We start from the raw sequence: 23,415 nt of genomic DNA, 5'->3' as shown, positions 1-23,415 counted from the left end.
TCACTCAAACTGTTACCGAAGGGCTTTTTAGATTTAGTTTAATTTTCAATATTTGACACACCTTTGTGTACCTTTGAACGTAAAAGTGATGGTCACGAATGAGTTGTTTTGTCAAACAGCATTGTGAGAATCAAATTTTTTTTTTTTAACAGTCCGTACAATCGCACAGGCATAATGAATTGATTGCGTAAGAGGCGTAACGGCTGGTTGTTTGTTTTCAAACGTGGGTCTTAAGCAGAGAAAAGCGTGGTGAAATTTAAAGGGATAATCCGCTCACGTTGCGAAGAAGCCATGCATAACAGTGGGCTGATAGACTCTTCACGGATGCGTAACAATGAGTCATCTTCATAACAGTCTCTTCCTTTCTCCAAGACGCCTCTACGGTAACACCGTTAGCCTGGACGCTAACTGAAACGAAAGAAAACTGTGAAAACTCATGCTTTCAACTTGAGATATGAACACATTTAGAGATGTTGTCACACGCTGACTTTATGTATTTCGGCTTTGTCACGGTATTTTGCGTTCACGCTGGCTGAGTGGAATACATACCGACTCAAAAGCCCAGACCTGCAGGCAGAGAAGTAATTGTTCCATTTAGATTCGAGTCGCTCCTCAGCATCTCCGCTCTAGGACCCAGAAGCTTTGGTAACTTTCCTCCCAAACCCAACGGGTGTATTAAATTGAAATATATCATTATGAAAATAACCGCAATTCTCTTTAATGCTCTGATGCGCTCATGCATGCCAAACAGCCTCTCAGAGCTCGAGTTGTGAGGTTTCCACGTCTGGCGCTAAAAGCTAAAGTTGGCCACTGAGGCCAGATTTAGTGAAGCAGGTGACATACGCTTTAAACAGTTAGCACGGAAGAACAGTGATGAAGTCCTTCCAAATGGGACAGAGTAAGCTCAAAAGAAACTCCACCCCGTGGCTGTGATCTGCCCTATCAGTGCATTGAGTAAGGAAACGAGGAGACACGGGAAAGGAGGACTTTAAGAGTATTGGAACGTGGCAGGTACTTTAAATACAAGCATCTGACAGTGCCAAGCACTCATTGGCTGAAGGGTGTTTTATGGAGAAATTGTGAAGTAGAAGAATGCGGCATCTACAAATATTTGGAGGCAGTAAGGAGAGCATAGTGATACCCCCTCAGACCTCACCAGTTACCCTTGCTCCTCAAGGCTGGATTTCAGCTCTGTCTTCATTCTCTCTCTCTCTCTCTCTCCCTCTCCCTCTCTTTTCATATGCTCAGACAGAAGGTGCTCCAGCAGGGACATCGCTGTGATGCATTCTCTCAGTGACAGCAATAAACATAAACCACATTTACTTTCATATCCTAGAGAGACAAATTCAGTCGCTCTGGAGCTCTTCTCACCGCAAGAGCCAAAGATCAATATGTAGCTGAATAAGCTTTTTGTCCAGTCCAGACGGGCCAGCGCCGTAATATTGCCTTTTTCATTTCACACCGTATTGATATTGCTTTTTCATTTCTGTAATATTGCTTTTTATTTAGCTTGGCAATATATGCAGTGTTTCTTTATCTCACTTCTTTTGTTATTGAGAAATAACTCTGTGATTGCGGTAACAGTTATTGTTGTGTCTTGTCTGAACCTGGCTGATGGTGTTATGGTGGTAATGTTAGTGGGCGTTTTTGGGAAGGTGGGTGGGGTTTGGAACACCAGCCAATGATGTGTGACAAACAGAGATCTACATGCTTCATGTTCTTAGAGGTTTTATTGAACACCTACACCGTTTTCTCTAACATACTGCCTGTATGGCAGTAACAGTGTGCATAGACAACAGTGCCTACGTATGTATGGAACTGTGTGTGTGTGTGCGTGTGGTGGTACATTGTGTGATGGGTAATGTATATCTCTATGACTGTGAGACTGAATGGATGGTTCAGTATGCGTCGAGTGCTAATCCAGTTAAACTGATTTGGTTCTTAGACTCTCTGTGACCATGAGTTTAATTACTGCTCTCCTCAGCTTGCCTCTTGCTGGTCTAAAGACAAAGAGTCATTTTTAAAATGTTTCACATTCTCACTCTCCCTGTCTCTCTGTGAGTCTGTTTGTGTGTGTGTGTGTGTGTGTGTGTGTGCGTGTGTGCATGTGTGTTTGTTTGTGTATAGGAGAGAGAGGGTGTGTGTGTATGTGTGAGAGAGAGAGAGATGTTGAGGGTATTTTGTTTGTGTAGAGAGAGGGAAGGTCTTGTGTATCATGTTGGTGATAAAGGTTGTGATCTGTAGTAACACACTGATCACAGGACCAGCAGCACTGATCGCTACTAATCGTCTTATTCATAACACATCACAAGTGTGTGTATTAAAGAAAAATGAACTCTGACATTGATCTGATTAATGTAAGCCAAACCCTCAAAGCTATGATAATTTTGTTCTGTGATCGTGCGTTTTTCAGCGTGTGAAGCTTAATGACTTGCTAATGGCTAGCATGTGTGTACCCATGTTTGGTTAGTCACAGTACTCCATTTGTAATGTGTGTGTTGTCACTGTCCTGTATCTGTAAAACCTCTTACCATTTAACTTTTAGATAGTCCCTTGATAGATTATATGCTTGTGTGTCAGTGGATTGCTGTGTGTGTGTGTGTGTGTGTGTGTGTGTGTCTGTGTGTGTGTGTGTGTGCTTGCAAGCATGCGTGCATGCGTGTGTGCGTGTGTGTGTGTGTGTGTGTGTGTGTGTGTGTGAACGCACACACATTTATCTGTGCGTGTTCTCTAGCTTCCATTTCTAAATTTCACTGCAGGGTTGTGGTAAAAGTCCTCAGACTGGTTACACATGTTATCTATTAACACACCTGTCTACGTTCCAGATTTTGCAGGGGAGGCCACCCTAAACTCTGACACAGACACTCAGATATTCAGTTTGTGTGAGAGAAAAAAATAAGAATAAATCCTGTCGTTTCACTAGCACATATTAAACCCCACTTTAAGCTCAACTCACCTCTTTCTCTCTCTCTCTCTCTCTCTCTCTCTCTCAGACTACCTCTGGAGAAGACATGCGAGATTTCACCAAAGTGTTGAAGAACAAGTTCCGCTCTAAGAAGTATTTTGCCAAACACCCTCGTCTGGGCTATCTGCCTGTCCAGACGGTGCTGGAGGGGGACAACATTGAGACGTAAGTGTTTTTAAGTGGAGTCCGAGGGCTTTTCCTCCCCTCCAACCCCCGATTCTCTCACCAGTCACTAGCCTCCTCCCACTGCTGACGACACAACCGGCCACAGGGAGGGACCTGTTTCTACAGTAACATGTGTCTGAGGGTTTTAGAGGATTTATGAGAGGGTTATAAGTCTCTGTTTATGGGGGTGTATATGAGTTCATATTTGTGTATGAGGAAGAAAAGCAACAGAGCTTTGTGGAGGTAATGAATCATGGCATTATGTTACAGCACTGTGTGTGTGTCTGTCTTTTTTTTTCTTTCTTACTTCTGTTCCTTCCCTGTAGGTGTCAGTTGGCCAATTCAAATGGAAAAGCTTTTTTTTTTAAAGAAGAAAGGTGTAACATGAGGGGTTTTATGTATTTTACTCAGTTGGCATATAGTTAAGGAATTTTGTGACATTTGGAACATTGTAGAAGTAATGGAAATATATAATGCATTCAAAGTCATCCATCATTCCAAACGATGAGCAGCTGTGGAACATTGATGTAGCGTCCCACTTTCTCTCTCTGTTCAAATGTGTTTTTTAATTCGAGGTAGAATCACTTCTCAAAAAATAACCTGTTTTTAAAGCCTGAGTACTTCAAATGACAATGTAAGGAAACTGACTGGTATTGTTGAACCTCTCCTGGACACGAAATGTACGAGAGAAAGCAAGATCTCAGTGCATCTGAGGCAAACGCATCTATAACGCTTCCATCAAAATGACACAAAGCACAGATATGAATCTCCGAAACACAAAATCTCATATTCTCTCTATAGAAATCTGACAATATTCATCTGCTCTGTGCAGCTGGAGTTGTGTGTCTGTGACCTGACTGATGCAGACTGTCAGAGAGTGAGAGAGAGAGAGAGACAATCTCTCACAGACAAACCGACATCAAGGAAGAGAGAGAAACGAGAGAACTCTCACTTCTTCTGTCATCCCCCCCTTTCCCTCTGCTCTCTCTTTACTGCGCGCACGCTTTCACTCTGTTTCCCTCGGTTTTCAAACTATCATGAAGCCAGTTGTGCTGTTAAATAAGGAATATATGACATTTCTTATCTAAATTGCATTTCTCCCTACCCTGCCTTTCTCTGCCCTCCCTCTGTGGAGACTTTTATTTATGTATGGTAAACTCACTCAAAAATACCCAGAGGTGTGGATTTTTGAAGACAGCTAACAGTTCAACCTGTCTCCTGTTGCCACCGCCCCTCTAAACCTGCTTAACTGCAGTTGTCACTATAGGCAAGAAGGCTAATGATGTTTATGGGAACATATGGTGTCATTATGAAAATGACGTGCCAGTCCTCCATCTCCCTGACAGCCGGCAGGCGACAATGGCATGCGCACCCCATCGTGGATTTAAAAAAAAAAGGATGTGGAATGATTTGCTTGCAGGACGTAGAGTTGCTTTAGAAAGGATGTAGCAACAGGAGAGCTTTAGCGATTCAGAGACAAGCTTCTATTGTGACAAGACGTTGAATTGACTTTGACTTCAACAAGGAGTATCTCTCTCTCTCTGTCTCTCTCTCTCTCTTTCTCTCTCTCTCTCTCTCTCTCTCTCTGTCATTTTCTTGGAGTCAGGATATTTTTAAACATGATTGGTGCCAAGTCAGCCCCAGCGTTATTTAATCAAGCTGTCTAAATTGAAATGTCCTTCCCTGTCAGCTCTAAGGTTCGTACCTGCGTCCGTCAACATCAGCGTCTCCCACGCGGACGCGAGGAGTAACCAGAGTATTTAGAGCTCAGACCCCCAGAGGTTGTCCAGAGATGTGCAACCTTTGACCCAGAGAGTCATAACTATAAGCTCCTCAGGAGAGGAGCCTGAGCTAAATAAAATTAACGTCAACATGTCATCAATTCAAAGTTAGTCTATGTTCCTGGTTACCAACACCAGGATTATATTTATATGTTTAATCATTTTAATTCAAACATCCATTCAGAGGCAGATTTCAGGCTGGGTTTAAGCCCTGTGTAAGACCCTTGCCCTGAATGCACAGTAGTATGTCACAGTCATGATCAAAAGCAGCTGACAGAGGGCTCACTTCAGTGGCTGGAGGACTTAAGCAGCACTGCCTCAGTTAAAATGAGGATGAGTGCTGGTCCAGTTCTTGAGCAGCACTGCCTCAGTTAAAATGAGGATGAGTGTTGGTCCAGTTCTTGTCAGAAGGGATCAGAAGTGATGGCAATTTTTTATTTGATCTTGTCCCAGAGAAAAATAAAAGCCTGTAAACAGATTTTCTAAAAGCATTCAGTCTTTTGTTTTTTGGTTATGGCTAAAACTCTGCAAGGTATTGGCCTGCTTTTGTTCTGCCGCTGAGGGAAATGAAGGTTGTCAGAGTTAATTTACAGTAAGCTTCATTACCTAGCTTTAAATTTACTGCATGGATGTGCACTCCACACTGACTCTAGGCCAGATGAAGCTTGACAGTGTTACTACAAACAGGACAAGATTTGTCTCAGGATGTTTGTTATTCATTCTTTCTCTCTCTCTCCCTCCCTCTCTCTCTCTCTCTCTCTCTCTCTTTCTTTTCCCTCTTTTTGTTCTCTAAATTATTGTTTTATAAACCTGTTATTTTCACATGAAAGCCCTCTGGGAAGGTTACGTTGGTCCAATCACTACCACTTCAAATCTACGGCATTGAGAGAAAAATGTCTCGGATGGTTTTGTCTTGTAAAATGCTATCTGTTGCTTTGAGGGGGAAATTGCAGTACATTTCCTAAATGGTTGAAAGGTCTCCAGACAAAGTCTCAGGGGCATGACTCACCCCTTTTCAGTTTAAAAATTGAAACGAAAAGAGAAACAGAATTTTTGAGAGAGATTTGTGACGGTGACATCCTTGTTTTCATGTGCTCATACACAGAACTATAAAAATTTTATTATAAACGAAAACGTAAAAAAGAACCTGTACCTTAAGGCAATAGTCTAGATATTATCCCATCCTCGACTCCCAACATCTTCCCATACAACAACAACAACAAAAACAAAAAAAAAAAACGGCATGTCTCTCTTTCATTTCTATATTTAGCTCCACTGGCTGGTGTTCTTTACAAGATTAAATCTGTATTTCTCTCTCAAGTCTTGTTATTTTATCTTTTTTTTTTTTTTCGCTACGAGTACTGTATGCGATTAAAGAGTGGTTTTCATTTGGAACAGGCAGGAATATAAATGAAAATAAATGAGACTGCTCAGATTGGATTTGCCTTCTGATCCGCTCACACTCGCTTGCCAAAGTGTTAACAGCTGTGGGCGTCGCAGAAAGAATGGTTTTTTTACATTTCGAACCAATTTGTGACTTTACTTCCCACAGTCTGGTTTATAAAGTTCACGTCTTTAAGGAGTAGGCACTGGATCCTCTGGATTATTTTTAGATGAGCCGGATAAAAAAAACAAAAAAACCACTAGTCACTGAGTTGTCTTTAGTACATTTGAAATATTTCATTTTCATTGTGTTTTATTAAGATTTTTGTGTGAGTGATGGCAGCCAGACCATATTAAACAGAGAAAACTCTCAAATGTGAGAGCAGTACCACGGGACACCGATCAGTCGGTCAGTCCGGCCTCTTTCAGACGGTTCAAAAAATATCTCCAGGTTTTTTTAAGTCTTTTTTTTCCCCCCCAGTAACTTTGGCTTATCGGAGCATTGACTGAACATTTCAACGTTGACAACCATTAAATTGGGCTGTTTTTGAAAACGTGGTGTGACCAGAGGATTGCCAGGCCTTAATGTTTGCTGTTTACCATTGATTAGGGACAGCTTTGAATGCATCCTTTATGGTGAATCTGCAGCATTTGCATATTAAATTGAGATAGCACATCCAGTGCTGCTTGGTTTAGCCTTGTTTTTTGTAGGGAAAGACAAGGGTAACATCTCTATGCCGGGAAAATCTGGGGCTTAACATACAATTCATATAGAATTAGCAAAGCAATACTGATATGAAAACCATTTAAAAAAAGAAAAAGGAAAAGAAAGGGATTGTGATGTATGTCTTGTTATGGCCTGACATGTTTACATGTTTGCATAATTGATGAGAATTGTGATTGTCTCAGCTGAATTGTAAATGTTGTTTGTTGTTGTTTGTTTTTTGTTTTGTTTTGTTGTTGTTTTTTTTTACTCTCAAGGCTGTCAGAAGAGAGGGCGTAGAAGACTGTTTAGTCGGATGTGTATTGTTGCCCCTGTAGCATGGGAGGGGTCTCTGCCACACACAAACCTCCTACTGTTCCTCGTGTTTGATTTCAGTTCCTGTTTTGTGACTTTTGGCCCTAAAGGCACTGTTTTGTGTCACCCCCCCCCTCTCTCCCTCTCTCTCTCTCTCTCCCCGCCACTGGTTCCCCGTTCACAGTCCTGTCACTTTGATCAGCATGTGTCCGGAGCAGTATGAGTGAGTATTTGCATGACCACTCCTACCAAGAAACCGCCCCCCCCGTCCCGCCCACTTGGCCTCAGGCCCCACCCACCCTCCATGTATATAGCATGCTGCCTGCACGACCGCACGATCGACCAATCCCGTCGCACGGCCCCACCCCGCCACTTCTGTCCGCGTCTTCCTCTTTCTTTTATCTCTTAACCATCTTTCAGTCCACCTGTGCCACGTAACATCCGGCCTGCGCATAGATCATCTGTAGATTTTAGTTTTGATTTTGTTTGTTTGTTTGTTTGTCCTTTTTGGTGAGTATATTTATTTAGTGTGTGGTGTTTTTCCTTTAGGCTCTCCCAGTCTCCTCAGCTCTCTCATGATGACACACACTCACGGATCGAACAATATGCTAGCAGGTAGCCTTGACCACCACACACACACACATATACACGCACGCACACACACACACACGCACACACAAACAGAGGGACACCACGTTCAAAATGCACACAGACAAAGTCATCTGTTTATTCCACACAGATATGTTAAAGAATTCATACTGCTCACACACGTTATACACAACTACAATGTAAGTGTACTTGCATTTATCATGCGTGTACACACATACACACACACGCATGCACAAGCTCATTACACACGTATACAATATACTTCACATGCAGCATCCAACCAGTGCTTAGCTTTGACCTCCAACTGACGCAACAATGTGAAAATGGATTATTGTTATCCGTAAGTGATTCTCAATGTCACTGTAGAACAGACAGGGCCACACACACACACACACTCACGGGCACACACGCAGACTCTCTGTGCTATAATAAGCCTGAAAAAGCATCCTTCCTGTGAGATTGCGTGTGCGTTATCTGTGAGCCTGTGGCTGGGATAGGGATTAATCCACACAGGGAATATTCCTGTCGTCAGAGACACTCAGACTGTGCTGTGGCAGAGAGTGGCCCATTTCTCTCCCGTAATGGAACAAATTCATACACATTAGCACTACGTCACTCTGATGGTTTACTGAACAGTGCACTTCCATGCACTTCCTCAATTACCATTTAGTCGTCCACACTTGCATTCATTCATCCATTCATTTGTTCATTCACTTGATGATTCACATGGGAATATGTTATTGAACATCTTTGAGTGTTTTTTTTTTTTTTCTTCAGACAATTTTTTTGTAATAGCCGTTTATGATTTAAATTGGAGTGTTAGAATTTCTGTTGAATTTCTCTCTCTCTCACTCTGTCTCTCTCTCTCTCTCTCTCTCTCTCTCTCTCTCTCTCTCTCTCTCTCTCTCTCTCTCTCTCAGGTTGGCTCAGATGGAGCGTTCCAACGGCTCTCTGCCCACAGACAGCAGCTCAGCCACTGGAAGCATGTAAGCACTAGAACCACATTACCCAAAATCCCACTGTGTCCTCCTTATGCTTACGCTGTTGCTTAACCTCAGCCTGGCCTCCTGATTGAGTTGTGAGAGGGTGACTTACAGAGGGCCTGAAATGAGAGTGGATCCGTTAATGGGACTGAATGTGTCAGTCATGTCTGTACTAATGATTATCACTCAATTAGACTGAGCCACAACCTTAACACGGCACAACGCAGAGGTACAGAGCAAAAGAAAGAGAGAGTGTGTCATGGAAAGAGATGAGTTGAAGATGACATGCTCATAGGACAGAGATCTCTGGTCAGTATAAAGGCCGGATGTCTGAGGCCTTTCTCTTAATGAAAATCCCCATTCACACACGGTCAGGTCGTCCCCGTGCACTCCCCTCAGACCGGCTTCAGTCAGACAAGACGGCCGAGAATCCAGCTCTGTGCCGTGTGCTGTTTCCTACACAAAGACAGAGGACGCAAATGTGTCTCTCAGCAGGCTGCCCAATTACAGGGAAGCGCTGGTGTGTGTGTGTGTGTGTGTGTGTTCCCTCCGCTTCGTAGACCGGCCCTCGCAGGCAGGGACGTCGCCGCGAGGCAGAGTCAGCTACGCTCGCCTTATCGTGAGGTGATTAAGCGCGCGTGGGAACGCGTTCCGCGCTTATATTCCGAATTCTGCATAAAACCGTATTGTCAAAGGGTAGCTAGGACACACTCAGGAATACAGAGACAAAGGGGAGAAAAAGTGTAGGAGAGAGGAGACAGGGAGGGACGGGTGGCGTGGGAGGTTAGTGAGTGCTGTAGGCACCTTCAGTCTGACAGAGCAGTAGAGCTAGTGTTTGGATGAGTGAGTTCAGCCCTCAATAAGACATGTACACACACACACACACGCACCGCATTCGTGTCTCTTTCCGTCGTCTCGGCTAAACAGAGTAGAGGCTCCAAAAGTGCAAAGCTATGGACACAAACTTTCAGTTCTGTTACACTGGTTAATGTGGTGTTTAGAGCTCTCAGGGTGTGTGTGTGTGTGTGTGTGTACTAATACTCCTTCCTGCCAGAATAATGTAGACTAGGTGGTGCAGTTGTGGCAGTGTGGTATTAAATCAGGTCTTGTTCTGCGTTAGTCTGTATTAGTGCAGCGTTTCATCTGGCACTGCTTTGACTTCTACAACAGCCACGGCGGCGACGATGAGGAGGATTAAGACGGCATTAAAGATGAAGACTGTAGTGTGATGATAGGGATGTCTGCTGGCTTTGCTGTTTGGACTTTTGGCTAATTCCTCTGCAAATGAAAGAAATGGATTTATGAATGTGTGTGATGTGTTAGTCATCAGGTCTGTGTGTATTTAAATTTGATAACACCCTCAAGGTAAATAGAAAATCCATGAAACGAATTCTGTGTGGACACACTAGGACAAACTCTTTGAGGGGTGTATGTGTGTTTGTGTGTGTGTGTGTGTGTGTGTGTGGGTGTTTGGTGGGTGTCTGTGTGTAGAGGTACGCAGACTGACTTAACAAATGTCTTTAACTGCTGTAAATCCACTCTAAGCTGATCTCCGAGACAGCACGTACAAATCAAATTATGACACGGCCAACCCTCCATCCACTTCTCTTTCTGCATCTCTCTCTCTCTCTTTCTCTCTCTCTCTGTCTTTCTCTCTTTAAATCCCCCTCCAAATTTCCCTCTCTCGGGAGCAGATTTTTCTCAGCACACTCAATTTTGCGACTGCATTTATAAAGAAAAGCACGCACTCAGACACAGGAACAGATGTGTGTGTGTGTGTGTGTACGTAAGCACGGACAGAGTGTGTTAGAGAGAGGCTGTGTGTTTATGTAAACATGGATGGAGTGTGTTAGAGAGAGACTGCGGTGGATGAACAGACTTGGTAAAAAGCAGGAGAGGGGTTTATTTGGTTTAATCTCTTCCTAAGACAGCTGTCACGGACGCCTCACTTTGCCTTACTGAGAAACAAACGTCTCTCTCTCTCTCTCTCTCTCTCTCTCCCTCTCCCTCCCTCTTTCTCTCTCTTTTTCTTCCTCGTCTCTTATTTCCAGTCTTTCTCCTTTTTTGATGAGCCCGTATTGGTCCTTCTGTGTTTCAAAAGGTTACGAATTCCTCTTTTGATTCAGCGCGATGCACTCTCATGGAAAAACTGTCACACGAACACACACGTGCACACACACACACACCTATTCTCACATGCGTGCACACAAGCAAAGGATAATTTAGACGTTTTGTAGCTATAGCCAACTCTGTTTTCCCTCATGCATAAAACACTGCAGACAAATCTAAAACTCAAGACAAATCCATCGAGATCGGTTTGGCTCGGTTCCACTCAGCCCGTCTGCGTCTGAGAGGACACGCCTCAATGGTCTCTGATGCGAGATCTCGACGCCCTTCTAGAAAATGGAAATGGCATTTTTCAGCCTATTGTGCCCAATTTGTGCCCTTAGCTCTCTCTACTCTGAGTGTTCCCCTCAGAGAGGTGCAGCCGCTAACCCTGCAGCCTTCTATTTCTCCCTCACTCCCTCTGCTGAATGAAAAAGCCTCACAAATACATTTCTACAAGCTCTCCATTCTCCTCGCTCTCTCCTTTTCCCTTTTTCCCTCTCCCTCTCTCTCTCTCTCTCTCTCTCCCCCTCTGAGGGTCTAATTTGCCCACTGTCCAGGTCGAGCACTGAAAGGCTGTGATTTGCTATAGTAGTAGTAGCAGAGAGTGGGGTTGTCTTGCATATGTGCTTTAGGAGAGGGGTCAATAACACAGTGCTCTCTTTTAGGCATGAGAAGTCAAAAGAACAGAATATGAGGAGTATTTCTTCCATAGAAACTGGGTAGGCTGGTAGGCAGAGGATCCTTTTGCTCTGTGTATGTAGAACAAGTGCAAGAGTAAGGATAAATATGAAACATTACACGTATTTTCCATTCAGTTATAAAGATATAGTGTAAAGATATGAGGCGTAAAGATATGGTGTTGTCAAGTTGTGTTGTGTTTGCTGCCAGGTATTCAGCCTCTCCTGCCATACTGTGGGCTAAGATTCACTGAGGACAGTCGCACTGTCTGCCCTCTGTGATGGTCTTGCTGTCTTTCTTGTCTGATGGTCTCACTGTCTGTCTTCTGTGATGGTCTCACAGTCTGTCTTGTCTGATGGTCTCACTGTCTGTCTTCTGTGATGGTCTCACTATCTGTCTTCTGTGATGGTCTCACTGTCTGTCTTCTGTGATGGTCTCACTATCTGTCTTCTGTGATGGTCTCACTGTCTGTCTACTGTGATGGTCTCTACTTCAGTTTACTTCAGACGTTCTCTTCCTCTGTATCTCCCTCCCTCTCTCTCTCGCTCGCTCGCTCACTCGTGCTCTCTCTCCCTCTCTGTCTCTCCCCTCCCCGCCATGGTTTCAGTTCCATTTTGTTTTGTGCCTCAGACGTACTGAATGAGGTGCAGAGGTGAAACATTGAGTTGTCTTTTTTTTGTTGGCGTTCTCGTAGCAGAAAGCACTGGAGGGATGGAGTGTTACTGATGGAGACTTTGGATTGATGCCAGAGTTCACCAAGTAGGGTTTGAGTCTCCTGATCAGTGCAGGAGGAGATCCTAGTCAGAGAGAGAAACAATGGAGAGAGAGAGCGAGAGAGAGAGTGAAGTTATGAGACAAGTCTGAGAGTTAACAAAGGGAAAAAAAAATAGCTGTATGAAACAGAGAGAAGAAACAGGCTGGTGTGAGAAGAGAAGGAATCATTGTCATGTGTGAAGAAAAAGCTCTTAAATAGAGTGGGCATGAGAAGTGTCATAAAGACAGATTCTATGGGAATCTATGGGAATAAAAGAAACAGTTAATAAAATAATATCAGACTTAAACATCAAGAACCTCCCCCCCCCCCCCCCCCCCTTCACACAGAATTGAAAAAGCTGTGTCATTCATTCAGAGGACGACACTCTGGAAGCCTGTAGTAAAAGCATACCGCGCCTCTCCCTCTCTCTCTGTCTGAGAGCCCGACATATCGCCACGCTGGGCCGTCTGTAAAGAGCCGGGTCGACTCCCGAGCCCGTGCAGCCCCGCTGCAGTCGGCAAAGCGTTTGTCCTTGAGAAGGCCGTTAATTATAATGACTGCAGATATAAAGCCTTTCTCATCCTTGAAAGGATTTTTTTCTTTTTTTTCTTTTTTTTTCTTTTTTTATTGTTTCTCCTTCAGTTCAGCTCCTCTTAACAAGCCTGCTGTTTTTTTTTATGTAAAACACCAAGTTTACTTTAATCATTAGCTATCTCACTTAACTCACAAGCAGGTCAAATATCTCGTTTTAAATGAATAAATGTTTGATAGCTGAGAGAAGGTCGATTGTTAATTGAAAATGCATCTCTTTGATAAATTTACTCTTGTTTTTCAGAGGTTTGTATTATTTTCAACACAAAGAAAGAGAAAGAGGTTTTAATCCATAGTAAGTTCCTCATGCGCAACTCAAAGTGTGTCAGGGGAAGGAAAGAACGAAACACAATTTCACACGATTTCCATCGCATTTTTGTCTTCCTTCACACACTTTTTCCCTCCCCCGCAAACATTTTGTCCTCCTTTTCCAATTCCTGACGACATTTCGACACTCACCATACAGCCAAACTTGATGTGCATTCTCCTCTCACCATCACGTATTAATCATAATAAAATAAAATAAACCACAAAGCACACCAGCCCACCACAGAAGTTGTCTAAACCATGTGATTGGGCTTAAGCTAAGCTTGGATCAAAGTGTCCAGATCCACGAGCATTGGGTCCTTGTCTGATTTTTCTCAAGGAATTTCCTCTGGGTCCTAAAGTCTGTTGATTTTTATGGTGCAGATTTTAATATTCTAATGCTCCGTTCCATAATGCAAGCATTGGAAACAGAGCTCTGCTGCAAGCCAGGCCTGCTCCCAAATCGCCTAATCTAATGCAGCACGAACCCAACTCTAAATAAAATGTCTTTCTCAAATAAACACATTTTATTCACATGCTTCTGAGGCCTGAAATTTGGATGGATAGTGTATGCTAACCGCCTCCAATGAATACTGTGTCTGAGAGAGAGAGAGAGAGATGTTATCCTGGGATTTTAACTTCAGATTGTATTTTAAATTGAAGCTGACAGCAGAGACCAGAGAAGCTGTCTGCAGGTCCGCAGAGACGTTGAAAACACCTGGACATCTTCTCCCTTTCCAACTCTCCTGTGCCCTCCCCCACCCCCGTCTCCTCCCACTTTACTCCACTGGCGTCTTGCCTCTCCATCCCGTCTTCTCTGGAAACGTGGAAAGCAGTCAGCACCCATGCTATATCCACATTCTGCAGTTTTTTTAAAAGGACTGGCAGTCTGTCAGTTCTGTAATTGCCTCCTGTGTTTGTCTAGTGCCCAGATGAAATATGTGATTAAGCCCTGTGTAGGGATGCATTCAGCCGAGCTTTTGATCAAGGTTTTAAAGCAGTAATTGATCTGGGATTTCGACCAGCGACCAACTGGCCAAACCAGAGGCTTTGCTAAAGGTTTCCTCACGGGAGTTTGAGCAGTCTGTCTTTGTCCCTGGTTTTCTTTTTTTTCTATTTTTCAGCCTTTTATCCTTTCTATCTTTCTTTCTTATTAACCTTTTCCTGTTCACGTGATCGTCTGTCTTTACCAATGGCCCACTTCAATTTCAAGTAAGGTAACTTTTTTAATCAGTTTTCTCTCTCTCTCTCTCTGTCTCTCTCTCTCTCTCTCTCTAGGGATGACGAACATGCTCTGATACTGCAGTACTGTCAAACTCTTGGAGGGGAGGCGTCATTCTACAGTCAGTCTCAGAGTCCCAGCCACATAACCAGGACCCCCCCACACAATCTGCATAGCCCCTCCCAGCTGCTGCAGAGTCCCGCCCAGATCCTGCAGGCTGTGGAGAGGGAGGAGCGAGGAGAGCTGGAGCGAGTCATAGCACGTCTGGAGGAGGAACAGAGGTGGGTTGTCAGTCAGGCACTGTTACTTCCCACATAAACTTCAGTGGCAGTGACCTTGACATGGACCAACATCTTTCTAACTACGTCTCTCCGGACTTTTCTATCAGCTTATTCAAGAGTCACATTCACAGCTGAATAGCCCCTTCACAATTACTGTCTCTTGTTATATACCATACATGCACACACACACATGCACACACACCTTGTCTACCTCAAGAGACCATCTAGAGCACACAACTCGTACTAGATGCTGGATACACTGGATCACTCCCACACACCCACACTTCCTCTCCTCTTCTTTACTATGTTATCATTCACACCACACTATACTTTCACTTTTTCTTTCTCTCTTGCCTTCATTTCCTCCTGTTGCTCTTTCTTTCCTTCTCCTTCAGCCTTTCTCACTCACGTCTTGCTTCTTTTGTGTTCACCTTTATGGTGTGTGTGTGTGTGTGTGTGTGTGCGTGCGTGCCTGAGTGTGGGAATGAGAAGGCTTTAACTGCCCAGGTTGACTGTGTGTGCGGGCGGGTTGACTGCACTCTCTCTATTGTTCATTGTGTGGTTGAATTATGGCAGCTGAAAGCTGATTTTATTGTTTTATGACTGATGTGATAAACGACAGCATCATAAAGGTTTCCCATGGGGAGCCAGTACATGCACACTGTTAACAGGCCTGATGCTGACTAGTGGACCAGAGTTTATTATGTAGGACAGTATATCAGCGGACCATAGCATATTGCATTTGATTGTATGTCAAGAGGATTTTATGTATACAAAAAAAGTTGTCAGTGTTTTATTAAAATGGATCAAGACATTAAGATCTGGATGCTACTCAAAATACCTAACACTCATTTCAGTGAGTGTAATACAGAAAACACACACACTACACACTCGACCTGTTTCACATTGTCGGGGTCAGAATCACACTATTTCTGATTGTGTTTCTCAAGGTGACCTTCAAGTTTATGGTTAAAAACAAACTTAAAAGTTTTCTCCCTCTTTCTCTTTCTCTCTCTCTCTCTCTCTCTCTCTCTCTCTATCAGAGTCCTGCAGAGAGAGTATGAACAGTTGAAGGAACAGCACAGCCAGCGGGGTCCTCCAGGCCTGGAGGCAGGGGCGGGGGCGGTAGGCCACGGCGGCGCCCCAGAGGAGGCCGACCTGCTGGCTGAAGCCAAACTACTGCGCCAACACAAGGGCCGTCTGGAGGCCAGGATGCAGATTCTGGAGGATCATAACAAACAGCTAGAGTCACAGCTGTGTCGCTTACGCCAGTTACTGCACCAGGTACACACACACACACACACACACACACACACAGAGAGGACCACTCATACAAGCACGAACATATATATACACACACACATGCATGCATGTACATACAAACACATACACACACAAAATATATACATGCCCAAGTATTCACAGACATCACAGTCACTGCTCAGCATCCTCCCACCATGATTGCAGGAGGCATTAAGATTCATACATATTTTATGTGTTTATACACAACACAGCCGCACTGTGACAGCTCCTTGAAACCAGTATACACACACACACACACAGTCACACACACACTCACGCATTAAGCTGCCATCAAACTTGCATGACCGGATCAAAAAATCTGTGTGGCTCAGCATGCACATTTGGGCTGTCCACCGTTCATGTCATGTCACCTCCCAATGAAAACACAGCCACCATTCAAGGGGTTCCACAGACATCAAACACAGTGTCAGTAGAGCGCTGTGACAGGAGGGCCACTGCCTCGTCTTTCCCTGTGTTTGGTAAAGGCTTTAGTGAGAGCACCTGTGAGACACACAGACTCAGGCCTGGGTTTAGCCCTGGCCTTCTCTTTGATCATTTATCTAGGTCAGCACACCACACCAATGCCCCTCCATCACATCCCATGTCAAACAGCAGAAACATCTGTTTTCTTTGGCTTAGCAGAGATCTGTGTGTGTGTGTGTGTGTGTGTGTGTGTGTCTCTGTGTGTCTGTGTGTGTCTGTGTGTGTGTGTGTCTGTGTGTGTCTGTGTGTGTGTGAGACTTAGCAGCCCTCTCTTTGCTCTGTACTGTCAGTTCTCTATGCAGTCTTTACTCCTCTAAGTGAATCAGTGTTGTGCTTGAGCTTGTTTCAGTTGTCTCTCTGTCGAGAGCTCTTAAACAAACACACACATCAAACACAGTACTGGCATTAACACATAATCTGTGTGATATGTGTGTGTGTGAGAGAGAGAGAGAGAGAGACAATAGTAAGACACAAAGGGATGTCAGACTGTGTGTTCTTGTGCTCTTTCTGTGTAAACTGATGTAATGATATGATTCAGAGGGATGTGTGATTTAATTGGGTGACAAGTTGATAAACTGAGCTTTAGGCCTCTTTGAGTTTATATCTGTGATTGTATGTTTATAGTCAGAGACTACAATACTAGTTCTGTCTTCAGATATGTCAGCTGCTTTATTCACGTCAGAATTTATAGCTAAATGACAGTGATTTGAGAAGGCTTTTGATGTTAGAACAAACACTGTGTGTGTGTGTTTGTCTGTGTGTGTGTGTGTGTGTTTGTGTGTGTGCGTCTATGTGTGTGTTTCTGTCAGAGTGTTGGAAGTTTGTTTTTGACAGACGTATGAGAGTATTAATAATGAAAAGTGCTCTCCTCATGTTTTAGTAATGACTTGCATCTCTGTTTCTTCCTCTTTCGCTTCCACTCCCTCTTTCTCTCTCTTCTTTGCCCTGTCCCCAACTCACTCACATGATGTCCCCACTTACCCCCCTTCCTCTCTCCCTCTCTCTCTCTCTCTCAGCCTGAACTGGACTCTAGAGTTAATGGAATTCCCACCTCCACTTCTCCCATCCATCAGGAAGCAGGAGGCCACCCTGAGCATGGAGGTGAACACTCTCACATACACATACACACATGGCATCTCAACACTTTGTGTGTGCGTGTGTGTTACAGAGTGACTGTGCTGACATAGGTGGCCTGTGTGTGTGTGTGTGCTATAGACAAACTATATAAAAGTAACAGTCCGACCCCATTTGTTAGTGAATGAACTGGGGGATACAGAGAGCTGACAGTGATTGGTTGTTCTCCTAGATGAGCTTTTGGATCAGGCCAATCACAGCAGTGCAGATCTGGCAGAGGTCATGGAACAGATAAACAACACTTTCCCTGCATGCAGTCGTAAGTCTCTGATTTCTTTTTCTTTCTTTCTTTCTTTCTTTCTTTCTTTCTTTCTTTTTCTCTCTGAATATTACTGAAATGTGTTTCTTTTAGCTTGTCATTCCAATAAAACTGGAAAAAGCTTATCCTAAACGTATGCATTATAAATATTCACTCATCGGTACAGGTGAAAATGCTCTGTTCCTTGCAGAAACAGAGACCGTGGTTTGTGCAGTGAATTAGCATCGACCAATTTAAATTACACTCAAACATATAGGGTCAAAATCCTGTTGGCAGCTCTAGTTAAAAATCCATTCCAATCTTAATAGTGTTCTTGGTACATTGACTTCCTTTATCACTTCACACACAGGCTCAATGGCCAAACAGCAACAGATAAAGCTTGAGATAAACCTGAAAAAGCATTATTTAGCATCTAAAGAATCTCATTCCTCTGCCCGCCAGGACTTAGAGATTAGTCAGCAAGCGCCGAGAGGCATAACCTTTTATTTTGTTTTTGTTTTTTTCTTTCTTTTTTGTTAACATATATGCAGACTGCTATAGAGCTTATGGGGTTTTTTTTTATAAGATGACTGGTCCATTCCTCAGCCACTCCGAGCTGATTCAAAAAGACCCATTCGTTCTATTTGAGGTAAAATGACCTGATTTATATTGTCAGCAAACTGTCTGAGGCACTGATGAGGAGAGGCGGTAGTTCTGCAGGAACAGAGAAACAGCAGGGTTAGATCAGTCTGAGGTAACGGCAATATCAGCCCCTTCTCCTCAAACCAACTCCTCTTCCTCCTGAGCAAACCTGGGCCACTGTCACCTCTCTGAATAATATATTAATAAACAGTGTGTGTAGACAACACTGAGCACTCTGACTGTGTGCAGCGTGTTTGTGAAGGACAGACTGGTTGAGTAGGGACTGGTTCAGAAGTACCGTAGAGTATAAAACTGATGCTGGTAATGTTTATTTAGATTCCCAAGAGCACGCAGTCCAGAACAGAGTCCAGGGGTTGATATTTTCGTGTTTTTGTTTATTTATTTTTTGTTATTGTAAGGCTGACTCGGCGAAAGTATATGAGTGCATTGAAAATGTGATGTTTCTGTAGTCGTGTATAATTGAGTGTCGAGGTTGAGAGACTTCTGACTGATGAGTGATAAGTGTTCCCAACAACTCACACTCCAGACCAAACTCACTCTCCCATCAAACTTTGTGTGCGTGTGTGTGTGTGTGTGTGTGTGACTATGACTGTGACTGAGAGAGAAAGAGAGAGAGAGAGTGAGAGAGCAAGAGAGAGAGAGCGAGAGAAAGACTGTATTTGTGGTGAGCCAGATTAATCAATATTGTAGATTTGGTGAGAGGAAGTGAAGCAGAAAATGGAAAGTCTTCCAGCAATGTAATATTCTCTCTCTCTCTCTGTCTCTCCCCCCTCTCTCTCTCGCTCTCTGTCACTCTCTCTCTCTCTCCCCAGCAACAAGCCTGTCCACGCGACCACAGGTAGGCCATGAGTCATACATGACAGTTGATATTTTAGTGTTATTTTAGATTCGTTTCGATTCGTTTAGTTATTTTAGATGCATGTCAGGCATCTTTGTGTTACCTACCAAGCGTGTCATTGTGTACATTTCTGTTTATTTATTATTTGTTATTGTAAGGCTGACTCAGCTAAAGTATATGAGTTAATTGAAAATGTGGAGTTTATGTAGTCGTGTATAATTGAGTGTCGAGGTTGAAAGACTTTTGACTGATGAGTGATAGGTTATAATAGCTGCCCAGTGCCTTGCCCGTGATTAGTTTGGTGAGAGACGATGGTCTCACTGTCTCTTGTCTTGCTTTGTACTTCTAAGCGCATGTCTTAGCCTCCTTCAGACGTCTCTGCCAAATTCCTGCTGTTCCTCTAATGACCGTTTTTCCACAGTCACCAGTGTGTTATCCCCACCCCCCTTCAGAATTCTGCTTTAAACAAGTTTTTACCATTTTTCTCTCACACACCCCCCCATCCCCCTACCCCCACCCCAATTTATACTAGTCCCTAGAGAAGACAGGAGGGTCATATCTCACCATTTTGGGGCTATTTAATTACATTCATTTGAGTATTTATGTCCTTTTACAATGCTTTATTAGTACGAGATAAGCTCTAATCTGGAGAGGAAATATGCCTCTTTCTGCCTTTTTTTTTACCCTTTAATTCTACCCTGCCTTATATTCCCCTGCCTAATATGATTCCATAAAAGGGTTTTTTTCCAGTTGAAAAGACACATGCAAGTTCTCTGACAAGCTCTGGCTCAGCCAATGACATCAGTGTTAAATTAGGTGAATTAAAGCTCCATCCCAGTAGCCTTGCTTCTTTTTTGGGGTTTTTTATTTTGGTTTTGTTTTGTTTTTCTAATATCTAATCCATATGTAAATGAGACTGTGAAAAGACTTAGCTTTTTTAAGAACGTGTGATTGTCCAGTTTGACGTTATAAGGCGGTTAAGAATAGAAATGTTTTGGGTCATTATCTTCTTTTGACTTCACTGGTAAGATATTGGTTCTTTTTTTCCCTTATTGTCTCACTCCACAACCAGTGATGATGAGAGTTTCTTTTAACCTGACACTGTCTTCTCATAGAGGGTAGGAGTTGTATTAGCTACCTAAGCAAGGGCTTATTATGGTTTTATGTTTATGACAGCACAGTCTAACAGACTGCCCATACCCCCCCCAAACACACACACACGCGTGCACACACACACGCCCACACTCACACTCATTCTAGGCCAGTGGGGATGTGATTATCCAGATAGGGCTGTATACACATGACCCTGTGTTCTTTAGACAACCTCAAGAGGATATTTATTTGAGTCATCTAAAGTGTCCAGCATTGATAGGAATCTACATGTTTTAATGGATGTGATGGGAATCTACATGTTTTAATGGATGTGATGGGAATCTACATGTTTTAATGGATGTGATAGGAATCTACATGTTTTAATGGATGTGATGGGAATCTACATGTCTTAATGGATGTTTCACATCAGATGTTTTACCAGTAAATTAACTAGTGCCCAGAAAACAGAGATGGAAATGTGATAAGTCTGTTTGCAGAGTGATTTCATCTTTTTTTTCGTGTGTGTCCGCTCAGGTGATGTGATGGATGTCAGCAGTCCCTGAAGGACGTCTTCTAAAGAAAGGAGAATGTTCCCACGCATTCTCCGACATGCACACGCTCCTCTCCGTGTCGCGGCATGGCACCAGTTTCCATGGAGCATTCCCAATTTCGATACGCCCCCCCCCCCCCCCAAATGAGATATTCCAACCCTCAACCCAAAGACATTGGACCAGAATCACACAATTTACTGCTATTGCTTACTTGTACTAAATCGTCTTTGTACTATGCAAATGTAAACAGTATGGACTGTAGATTGTTCCAGGAGTGATTTGTATGAATATGCAGATGATTACAGGATTAATTGGGGCTTTGTACTACATAATGTCTGGCCTTTTACTTTGTTTTATTTTATTTTGTATGTGTAGTCTCACCAGGAACCTGTTACACTTGTCGCATATTTCTCTGCCCCACAGTTAAGAGTGCAAAACCACATTGCGACCAATCTTAACATTAGTTTCATTTATCAACCATCAACGGCCGTGGTTTTGTTTACATTTTAAAACTGAAACAGAGTTGAAGAAAAAAGGTTCATTTCCTCCTGGTTGAGCATGTTGTCCCTAAAAGAGCCGTTTTTTGGCTTTTTGTTACCCGTTAAGATTGTGACGGTTTCGGTCTTTAAAATGCTGTTCAATGCAGTTAGCACTGCAGACGTCATTAGCAGTACAAACACTCAGCTTAGTGTTCACCACAAGACAGGAACTGCCCTCTGTGCCTCAATAGCATCCATTCCAGGTGATAGAAGTTCAAAATAGAGAGAGATAATAGAAATTTATTAAAAGAATTAAAGAAAAAAAAAAAAAGCTCTTCTGGAATGAGACGTTTTCAGGAGCTTTGGCCCAAGATGATTTATCTATGTGTAGTATAGTTTTATAAATATATGTTTTAAAGATTCCAAGTAAAGCCATGATTGCCTTGCTACCTCAGACACAACACAGTTTCATTGCCTGATCTGCATCAGTTTGTCTTTTTTTTAGGGCTTTGTTTTTGTTGTTGTTTTTTTGTTTTTTTTTTTCATAATCATTTTAAAATCATAGAAAGACAAATATATAACAAAGTAAATAACTGTCAAAAGAGGAAAAAAAAAAAGCTTTGAAAATCAGGGGGAAGAAGTAGATGTACTAATAGTCAAGTTTAAATAGTCAAGAAAAACAACATGCTACAGCTGTCCTAAAGCTACGTCTGTGATCCGAGTACCTTATCGTCAACAATGTTGGTTTAAGTTTATTATTATTATTATTGTTTTTTTTTTTCATGGATCAGTTTGATGAAAATTTTCCTTTTCTACGTGGTGTTTTTTCGTGCTATGCTATCTCTAGTAAAGCTGTTAGTTTTAACACTACTCTAACTCCCTGAGGTATTTGTCCTGGCTCCGAGATCTTCGTCCTGGCTCTGATGTCGTGAACTTGACCACACCAGAACTCTGTTCTTTACCTGAGGTAGATAGTTTAGATTGTTCACACTACATGTAACATGGCTACATATGTTTTATTCGAAAAATAAAATTTTTATAACAAGTATTCCGTTCATCTTTCCCTTTCTTTTTAAAACTTCATAATTTGTTAATCTAGGGGTCAAAGGGTGAATCTGCTGATATCCCCTGGGCCCTGGTTGTGTCCTGAACATGTCACCCATTCAGATTATGAAGAATGAGATATGTTTGATGAATAAATACTGCTAGGGAGAACGCTGCGCTGCCTGTAGAAGTGCCATTGGTTTTTGACTTCAGTGGCTATATTGTAACTGATACTGACCAAGCAGCCACAGAAAGACAGACAGCACTTTGTCTGTTCTCCATGGGGAGAGGACGCACAGGTGAGACTGCCAAACGAGGGAGAGAGAGATATACATTGGGTAAATAAGCAGCTTCAAAGTAAGTTTAGCAGACATTTGAAAATATGTGTGAGATTTAAAACACAACTCGTTCCAGATTCTTAACGACGTGATGGGCAAAAACTGATCCCAAAACACTGTTCTTACAGTTGGTCATTATGCTCCAATGTTTCAATCATACCAAAACACTTTCCATCCATTTGCAATTATAATACGAAGCACTTGACCTTGCGGCTACAAAACAAATGTCTCTGCTATCATTCTGATAACAGACGATGGTGTGGCTCTTTGGGGGTGTCAGGCTACTGCTTGGAAATATTGAACATGAGCATATGAAAGTCTGTTTTCTGTCCGGTAAGTGCCATAAAATACATAACAGACCATCTGCAGATTGTCTGCCTTCCCTGTGGCACTTTTGGTTGATATGGC

At 42.9% G+C, this 23,415-nt stretch overlaps 1 protein-coding gene across 4 annotated transcripts in view; it reads left to right on the top strand.

Moving 5' to 3' along the window:
* utrn (utrophin) overlaps nucleotides 1-21,273 on the top strand; it is a 157,100-nt gene extending 135,827 nt beyond the window's left edge. Inside the window, exons 68-77 of one of the 4 annotated variants that reach the window (XM_030786402.1) lie at nucleotides 2,994-3,130; nucleotides 7,497-7,535; nucleotides 7,862-7,927; nucleotides 8,842-8,907; nucleotides 14,621-14,845; nucleotides 15,889-16,129; nucleotides 17,647-17,731; nucleotides 17,937-18,023; nucleotides 19,478-19,503; nucleotides 21,130-21,273. In XM_030786402.1, coding sequence (XP_030642262.1) covers nucleotides 2,994-3,130; nucleotides 7,497-7,535; nucleotides 7,862-7,927; nucleotides 8,842-8,907; nucleotides 14,621-14,845; nucleotides 15,889-16,129; nucleotides 17,647-17,731; nucleotides 17,937-18,023; nucleotides 19,478-19,503; nucleotides 21,130-21,138 — 981 coding nt within the window. In that variant the 3' untranslated portion in view covers nucleotides 21,139-21,273. Of the gene's footprint in view, nucleotides 1-2,993; nucleotides 3,135-7,496; nucleotides 7,536-7,861; nucleotides 7,928-8,841; nucleotides 8,908-14,620; nucleotides 14,846-15,888; nucleotides 16,130-17,646; nucleotides 17,732-17,936; nucleotides 18,024-19,477; nucleotides 19,576-21,129 lie in introns of those variants that run through there. The other 3 variants (XM_030786403.1, XM_030786400.1, XM_030786404.1) reach the window with 3 other exon arrangements.
* Nucleotides 21,274-23,415: the final 2,142 nt, after the last annotated feature.

The sequence above is a fragment of the Chanos chanos genome, chromosome 10, assembly GCF_902362185.1.
Source record: "Chanos chanos chromosome 10, fChaCha1.1, whole genome shotgun sequence".
NCBI lineage: Eukaryota > Metazoa > Chordata > Actinopteri > Gonorynchiformes > Chanidae > Chanos > Chanos chanos.
Note: the sequence above shows the minus strand (reverse complement) of the source record. Positions and strands in the feature narration are given on the sequence as shown.